Source organism: Cucurbita maxima, unplaced genomic scaffold, assembly GCF_002738345.1.
Source record: "Cucurbita maxima cultivar Rimu unplaced genomic scaffold, Cmax_1.0 Cma_Scf00011, whole genome shotgun sequence".
Taxonomy (NCBI): Eukaryota; Viridiplantae; Streptophyta; class Magnoliopsida; order Cucurbitales; family Cucurbitaceae; genus Cucurbita; species Cucurbita maxima.
This window is the reverse complement of record NW_019272027.1, coordinates 3,583,560-3,592,013: the sequence shown is the minus strand read 5'-3', so window position 1 is coordinate 3,592,013 and position 8,454 is coordinate 3,583,560. Positions and strand designations below refer to the sequence as shown.

Here is an 8,454-nt window from a genome sequence, read left to right as displayed (position 1 = left end):
AAAAAAAAAAAAAAAAAAAAAAAAAAAAAAAAAAAAAAAAAAAAAAAAAAAAAAAAAAAAAAAAAAAAAAAAAAAAAAAAAAAAAAAAAAAAAAAACAAACAGAGCAGCTACAAAGACTTCTTTGCCAGAAAAAATTGTAGAGGCCTGGAAACTTATTATGTATACATGACATGAGGTCTGAAATTAAATTATTTTGTTTCTTATATATGGCTGTTAGATAGGATGTAATACTTGGGGGTTGGGAAGAACCATAAGAAATGCAGAACTTCCTGAACCTGAATTTTGACATTCTACCGTAACAAAGAGAACAATTTAGTTTGCCTCTAAACTTTGGGTCTTCGCAAACGTACAAAACTTTGGTTTCAGTGATCCACGAGGGAGTCTTGATCATATTGTGCTGAAGAGCCTATTCTTTTGACGAAGTTCAAGCTTTGCCAGCCCCTTCTCTCATCAGTGGACTCTTGATGCTTATGGTGGAGTGTTCTGCTTGTTTGATAAATGGCACCTTTCTATCCCTGTTTCCTTAGAGAGACGAGCGATGTTCTCCTTTTAATGTTACTCATCCATAATCCTTTTGAAGTCAAGGGCAAGCTCATGATTATCCAAGTTATTAACAAGGCTGTTCTTCCGCTTTGTCAGTCACTCCTCTCCACAGAACTTCCTCATGTCTTATCTAAAGTTAGAGCTCTCTTCAAAGGACATTTGGAGTGAGATGTAGATATGATTTCTTGCATGAGAATCAACATACTGCCTTGGGGTAGTTCTTTATTTTTCCTTTTTGAGTTTGACCTCCACTTTTTCAACAACCAAATCCTGGGAGAAGCTTTTCCTTCCTTTTTTTTTTCTCTTTTCATTTTATATTAGTCTCCAGTATGTTTGTTGGCAGTTTATAATGGTTTTGGCAGATTAAGGGTTTTATGAATGCATTTCATAGATGAACACATGATCTGAAGCCAGTAGTCTGTCATTCTTTCTTTTGTATATGCACATGTACTGATGACAAATTTTTGACACTTGTCACATTGAAAACTACGACGTTGTCCTTATCCCTTTTCTATTGCTCTCTTTGATGATAAGACTATAACTTTTCTCGCAGGTTGTACCTCTTATTGAAAAACTTCAGGAGTTCTCCAAGCTCGAATCTCTGAGTGCAGAAATGAAAGTGGAAGTAGATAGCTTTCTTGTGTCCTTGAAGGAGATTCCAAAAGCCCCTTGGGATGAGGGAGTCTGTAAAGTGTGTGGCATTGATAAAGATGATGACAGTGTCCTTCTATGTGATACATGTGATGCTGAGTATCATACATATTGTTTGAATCCTCCTCTTGCCAGGATTCCAGAAGGGAACTGGTACTGTCCCTCTTGTGTAATGGGAACACGTATGATTGATGATCCATCTGAGCATACCAAGAACTACATTTTTAACCTGCACAAAGGCAAAAAATTCGGAGGAGAAGTTACTCGTGATTTTCTGGATAAACTTGCCAATCTAGCAGCTGCACTGGAAGAGAAGGAGTATTGGGAATTCAGTGTGGACGAGGTTTGTTATTTGCCGAGTCTTGGATTATTTCTCATTATGTGTGTGGACATGGGCTTGTAATTTTCCTCCTACATTATTTTATTGATTCTTGCTAATTATGAACAGTGTTTTCTTGTGCACTTCTATTGAAATTACAAAGGTTCTAATGCATGCGGACATTTTTACTTTGCTTCAATTCAATGTCCACACAAGTTTATGGAATAATCAGATGGGTAGTTTTCAGTTCATGGCTCATTAACTTGAGGATATATTTCTTCTGGGTGCAGAGATTATTCTTGCTCAAATATCTATGTGATGAGTTGGTTAGCTCTTCCTTAATTCGACAACATCTTGAGCAGTGTGTAGAGGCATCAGCAGAGTTGCAGCAAAAGTTACGTTCGTGTTTTGTAGAGTGGAAAAATCTCAAGTCAAGGGAAGAAGTTGTGGCAGCGAAAGCTGCAAAGCTTGATACAACTATGCATAGTGCAGTTCGAGAAGGTAGGATAAAGGATGGGCCAGCTAGCATGCCTGCTAATTACATTAAATTTCTTCACTCCAGAATTTTTTTTGGATTGGTCTAATCATTTTAATCTGTTATCTGATGATGTTTCAGGACAGGGTAGTTGTGATGGAGCTAGGCTTGGTGTTCCTGATCAATGTTCATCTCTAACAAGCTTAGAGAATAAGTGTCTCAACCATGCAGGTTTTCAAGAGCAAACGAACAGTGGCCATGATGTTATTGATAACAATGATGTAGGTGGCAACATTCTATCCAATTCATGTTCTCAGATCAGTGGCAAACCCATAAAACCCTATGAGCCACCATTGTCCAGTACTTTGCCACAAGAAGGTGATGGTTCTGACCCAAGTAATATGGAGGCTGAAATTGCTATTCTACCATCCACAAAGCAAGATTGCACACCTTCTGATGCGAATGGATGGTCGGTAGCTTCACATGTTCCACCTTCTAATGAATCACAAGCCTATCATAATGAGTTGGGTAGTATTAAGGACATATCACAGCTACAGGATTCCATTGCAAGTATAGAGTTAGAGCTTCTAAAGGTATCGGTACGGAGGGAGTTCTTGGGTAGCGACTCTGCTGGACGATTGTATTGGGCTACTGTCATGTCAAATGGGCAGCCGCAAATCATTGCTAGTGGGAGTTTGGTACAGATTGGAAGTGAATCTAGAGACCATGTTGGTAAGGGTGGTGTGTTTAAGAATTTTACTTCAACAAGCAGTGGTCAATGTTCAAACTTTGATGGGTCAAACATATATTCGTCATTGCTTCATCTGCGAAAGGATTCTATTGTAAATTCCCCATGGGTTTCTTATCAAACAGAGGCTGGCATACTAGAACTCATTGATTGGCTGAATGATAATGATCCCAAAGAAAGGGAGTTAAAGGAGTCTATTTTACAATGGCACAAACCTAGACTTCAAATGCCTTCACGATCCATTAATCGAAGTCCTGAAGAACAGTTAAAGGATTCATCATCAAGCTCGGATGGTGAAAAACTCGAATGTTCTAGTTTTCTTGTTACCAGGGCATCTGCTATATTGGAAAGTAAGTATGGTCCCTTCCTTGAGTTTGAAAATCCAGACAACTTAAATAGATGGCCAGACGAGACCAGGCTAGCTGAAGGTGAGAAAATGTTCAGGTGTGTATGCTTGGAACCTGTCTGGTCATCTAGGTACCATTGTCTCTCTTGTCATAAAAGCTTTCTAACTGATGTTGAACTTAAGGAGCATGACGATGGAAAGTGTAGTTTACACACTGCCTCATGTGATGGTGTCCAGGAAGCTGGCAACTCTTTAAAAAGTAAAGGCAATATGAAATTTGAGAGCAATTGGGAGGGGAGCTCGAGTATGACCATATCAGAAACTTCTAAGAGAGGGTATTTTAACCATAGCACGGGGTTAATTAAATTTCAGGATGATGGTATGATGTGCCCATATGACTTTGAACTAATCTGTTCTAAGTTTTTGACAAAGGATTCAAACAAGGATGCTATTAAGGAGATTGGACTTATTAGTTTGAATGGGGTTCCTTCATTTGTATCATCTGTGTCACCATATATTATGGAATCAACATTAAGTGCAATTGATCTCAAGAAAGATTCTGGTTCTCCTGAAGATGGGACCTTGCTTTCTGAAAGACTGGCTTCACTAGGAAATGTTGGTCTGGAAAATGGTTGCCTTCAAAATTCTTCTACGGATAATGCAAATCAAAGGGCTGCTGGAAATGAAATCAGTGCATTGAAAACGGAAAGACTAGCATTAGGATGCCCCGAACCAAAAAGTAAAAAAGTTTGCGTGGATAACCGTTTTTCAGAGTTTGGGATTGGTAGATTCTATATCATCCCACACTCATCCCGTAGGCCATTAATTGGCAGAATATTGCAAGTTGTAAGAGGGCTGAAAATGAATTTGCTTGACATGGATGCTGCACTTCCTGATGAAGCTCTAAGACCTTCAAAGTTACATATTGAAAGGAGATGGGCCTGGCGTGCATTTGTGAAATCTGCTGGAACAATTTTTGAGGTTAGCATTCCCTAATTCAATTACTAAGTTTGGGTACTTCAAATATCATTATGTGATTTGTGGATCATGATTTTTGTTGCACGTGCTTCTATTTCTTACTATATTGTCCTCATAGTTGTGATGCATCATCATCATATTAATTTGCGAGACATTTTGGTTAAGTTTGAAGCAATGAGTATCGTCTTGGTTCTTGAATTTCGTGTGGGGGCGCTAAATACTTTATTCATTTCTCCAGATAGTACAAGCAACAATTGCATTAGAGGACATGATAAGAACAGAATACTTGAAGAATGAATGGTGGTACTGGTCGTCTCTCTCTGCTGCTGCCAAAATTTCCACCGTAACTTCTCTTGCACTCCGCATATTCTCTCTTGATGCAGCTATTATATACGAGAAGATATTGCCTAATCAAGAACCAAATGACTATTTGGACCCAAACAATATTCCAGAACAGAAGCTGGCTGGTGTGGATTTAACAGAAAGGCCCAGGGCAAGCAGCCGGAGATCTGGCAAGAAAAGAAAGGAACCAGAGGGTCAATAATCTAGGACTCATGATTTAGCTCCTGACAAACTCAATCCACAGGTTGATGCCAGTGGTTATGGTGGTGGTAGAGGTCTTGTATTTAGAAGACAACTACCTTCAATTCGTTCTCTATGGTTTATACCGCGCCATTGCTCCTCGATAAATTTGGAGTTCTTTTTGAACTCGCTGCTGCAACCATTGCGCCCCTGCTGCTGACAGATCGATTGTACATAGACATAACTCAACTAACTGGGATACGCTGTTCAGAATCCATAAAGTATAAGTGCTTTGTTCATAAAGACTGCTCGAGGCTCCAACTCTAATCGATAATATGGCCCCTTGGCGCAATTTTGGACTGAACTGCTGGAGTTTTTTTTAATAAATGATGTCTATTCTTGAAGAGAGGCCCATTTAGAAGGATGCCATCCTTAAAGAGCAAGATCCATTCACTTTATGTATAAATAGAAAAGGAGAAGGGAATTCTAGAACAAGATTCGAAGCTCAGTTGTATATCTAATTCTTTACATTTCTTTCCCAGCCCTCTGTCCATATTTTTTTCTTTGCCATTTATTTTCATCCCTACCAGGTACTTGAGACGTCTGACCATCATTCACCGAATGGGAGGAAAACTCGTACTGTTTTAACCCGTCTGCAAATAGCTTGCATAGTCGTAACTAAGTTCTCATACTCGAATCTAGGTTCTGCAGCTGTTGCCATTGAAGGTATCAGTATCAACATTGGTTAAATTTGACCTTTCTTCTAGAGGTGTCTTGTCTTCCTAGGTGCTTGTCGTGCAATGACTTGTTTGAGGCCTTCCTCAATCATTGTAATAGATTGGTAAGTAAGTAGTATGGCCTGATTTAAATAGTCTTGAATATTTGTACTTATAGCTATATCAAAGGTAGTTTCACAGCTTTTTCGATCTCTGGTTGTTTTCGAGTATCCAATTTCCTTCGACCTTTTAAGAATTCACTTGGTATGGTTGCTCACGACTCTTGGATGTTTCGAGTATCTGGTGTATCATTGTTATTATCTGTGATGGTTACTAACCCTCTTGTTGTCAGGAATTCAGTCGTTCTTGTCATTACACGCAAATTGGAATGATCGTAGTGTAACGTTCGTCCCAATATTTGCTAGGTTTTTTGCATAGCACTTCAAAAATATGCTTGGTTTTCACCGACTTCAATCTAAGGTAAAGGTGTATCCTTGTAATGTTTTAAGAGTTTTTAGTTCTTGAAATACTTATTCAAATACTTTTAGATGTGATGTTTTCTTCGGGTTCTCAAACGAACTGTTTGAATGATAAGGTTATATTTTCTTTGAACTTGCTTTTAAAACTCCAAAGATTCTCTCCAATAAACGTTATGCCATGCATGTAGTGACGAGCCTAAAGTGAGTCTCTGGTCGGATCGTTACAACAACTTTCAATTTCTATTTCATGATGAATTGAAAACACAGGCATCCAGAGTATCTATACGTCTATGACATTTTAGTGTCAAGTAGACGTTTCTACCTAAACTTTATTCATTACAAACAAGTAAATATGAACTTTCAAACATTTTGTATAAGCATCATCAAGCTGTAACAAGTTGAAGAACATTCAATCCTAAGGCCATGCCCACCAAGCTGGAGGCCCCCCCTCCTGGTTCTGTTGGTTTGTTTCTGCAAACATATCTGAGAACAAGTAATTGCTATTATAATTCCTGTCATCATGTTCCATTTGCAGCCCAGGAGGTAGAGGATACTCATTACTCGGGAAGTAAGAATCGCCACTGTCGATGAGTTGTAGACAATTATCGTCAATCACTGCACTGCTATCGCTCCCTGAACTTAGACGATCTTCAGCCTTTCTCCCGGAGCCACCGGAGTGTGGGGCAGAGACGTGGGCAGTGTCTGCTCGAAGAGGCTCCGAAGTCGTACATGGAATTGGTGCTTCTCCTCCATCAAGCTCTTTAGCTACACATTTCTCAGTCAAGGAAGCCACCTGAAAGTACTATAGTTTATTATGCACATCCTTGAATTTGCTGTTCTGTTTCTGAACTCTCTATATTGATATTTTTTTTTTCATCTTACCTCAGATTTAAGCACCGCATTCTCTTTGACAATGGAGTCATAGTTTGACATAAGCAAATCATATGAAGCTTTAAGAACATCATAGTCCCTTTCGAGTTGCTTCGTCTTCCACCGGGCACGGCGGTTCTGGAACCACACGGCCACCTGCCTTGGCTGCAGCCCCAGCTTCTTGGCTAGTTGGGACTTCCTCTCTGGCTCCAGTTTGTTCTCTTCCTCAAAACTCTTCTCCAGCATTTGAACCTTCACAACAGTTTTCCACAACTTCAATTTTAGTCCACACAAAGAGTGAGACATAGCAACAAGTGATAAAGGCGAACGTAAAAAAACCTGCTCATTGGCCAAACGGCGCTTCTTCTCGGGGTAAAGCTCGTCGTAATATTCATCGTCGTAAAGATCATCAGGGGATCTGAAAAACGGTCTCCCCTTTGAACTCTCTTGCATGCTCATGTTCATGCTCATGCTCATCATTGTTCTTCCTTCTTAATTGTTCATCATAAAATTAGAAAAAGAAATCAATTTTATTTAATTTTTGAGGGAAAATCCATAAAAAAAGGACAGTAAATTCCAATCCAGCATCTATATAAACATGAATTCCTTCCCAAAAATCATAATTTTGAACATAAAAGTCCTAGCCTTTTTTTTTTCCCAATGAATTTCTGAAGAGGAGCTTCTAGGTCAAACACTCCTTTGCAAAATTTATGAATTTTTATTTAAAAAAATGTACACCACTTGTTAATTAATAATAAAGAATAGAGTTTTTTAATGGATAAATTTAATTTTTTTCAAAAATTTGGGTGAAAATTATTTAAGCCAAATTTATTTAAAATTTTGACATTATTTAAAACAAAATATTTTTTTTTCATCTATCTAATGAACAAAAGTGATAAAATTTTGATATAATAATAAGAATCATTTAAAAGACGTTATATATTCAATTATAAATTTAGGGTCAGTAATTTAAAAGATGTTTAATGAGACGTTTTAAATATCAAATTAGGATTTATGAAAAATATTTTAAAGTTTATATATATATATATAAAGTGAGGAAATGGGTCTTCTAAAATAAAAACTTCAAAAAAATAAAAAATAAGTCGGGAGAGAAATTGACCTCGCAGAAAACGATCGCCACCACCGGCCCCGCCAAGGCAAAGCATGTTGCCGCCGCAAGCCGGGGGATTGAACAAGAACCGGCCGGATTCCATTCAAATTTCGTCCAATTCCGGCGGTGTAGAAGTGGAAGTTGTATGGAATTTGAAATTTGATGATTTAGTACTAACCTAAATGTTAAACACAAACAGAACAGTAATCTCGAAACAAGGAAGAACAAAGATTATCACGATCGCTTATGGCGGAAGAAGCTGGTAGTCCAGAGTAACCTAGCGGAAATCTCTAACTGAATCGCGAAAAATCCCACCATGCCTTCTAATTTTCAATTCCTTTTTCACAGATTCTGATGACGATCGTAATCGGAGATAGGAGAGTTCCGATGAAAGGAGATTAAATCGGAAAGAGGAAACAGAGGCGGCCGGAGATTCGAGTTCCGGCGAGACGAGACGACGGCGCGACTCCGTTCTTTTCCCCCAATCGATCGCTTTCCAGGTGCTTTCTCGCTACCTAAAAGTTGAATTTAAGAGCTTCAACACCTATTTATATCAAGGGATCATTGAAATTACCAAAATGCCCCGACCTTTGTTCACACCATAGTGTTACGATATAATTATACATACATATATTTATTTTCTTTTTATTTAATTTAATGATTATTTCTTTTATTAATATTTATTCCATTTTTAA

General features: G+C 38.2%; 2 protein-coding genes across 3 annotated transcripts in view; one reads left to right on the top strand and one right to left on the bottom strand.

Annotated features, from left to right (window-relative positions):
• LOC111486613 (methyl-CpG-binding domain-containing protein 9-like) overlaps positions 1–5,509 on the top strand; it is a 14,096-nt gene extending 8,587 nt beyond the window's left edge. The window contains exons 8-11 of the mRNA XM_023133779.1: positions 1,098–1,538; positions 1,805–2,015; positions 2,131–4,064; positions 4,300–5,509. Coding sequence (XP_022989547.1) covers positions 1,098–1,538; positions 1,805–2,015; positions 2,131–4,064; positions 4,300–4,605 — 2,892 coding nt within the window. The 3' untranslated portion in view covers positions 4,606–5,509. The remainder of the gene's footprint in view (positions 1–1,097; positions 1,539–1,804; positions 2,016–2,130; positions 4,065–4,299) is intronic.
• Positions 5,510–5,993: 484 nt separating this feature from the next.
• LOC111486614 (homeobox-leucine zipper protein HAT5-like) lies at positions 5,994–8,289 on the bottom strand. Of its 2 annotated transcripts, none has more exons than XM_023133780.1 (4): positions 7,769–8,289; positions 6,988–7,139; positions 6,661–6,900; positions 5,994–6,571 (listed from the first exon to the last, which is right to left on the bottom strand). In XM_023133780.1, the coding sequence occupies exons 1-4, from the start codon at positions 7,860–7,862 to the stop codon at positions 6,194–6,196; spliced, it is 864 nt and encodes a 287-aa protein (XP_022989548.1). In that variant the 5' UTR covers positions 7,863–8,289; the 3' UTR covers positions 5,994–6,193. The 2 variants fall into 2 exon arrangements, with proteins under 2 accessions (XP_022989548.1, XP_022989549.1); XM_023133781.1 differs by having other exon boundaries at positions 6,988–7,136.
• Between the last annotated feature and the right edge of the window lie 165 nt (positions 8,290–8,454).

Excerpts from the sequence above, each read along its gene's own strand:
- LOC111486614 (XM_023133780.1), bottom strand. The coding sequence starts at position 7,862 with ATGGAATCCGGCCGGTTCTTGTTCAATCCCCCGGCTTGCGGCGGCAAC. Across the intron at positions 7,140-7,768 it reads TGGCGATCGTTTTCTGCGAG|AAGGAAGAACAATGATGAGC; the intron begins GTCAATTTCTCT and ends TGAACAATTAAG. Across the intron at positions 6,572-6,660 it reads ATGCGGTGCTTAAATCTGAG|GTGGCTTCCTTGACTGAGAA; the intron begins GTAAGATGAAAA and ends TAGTACTTTCAG.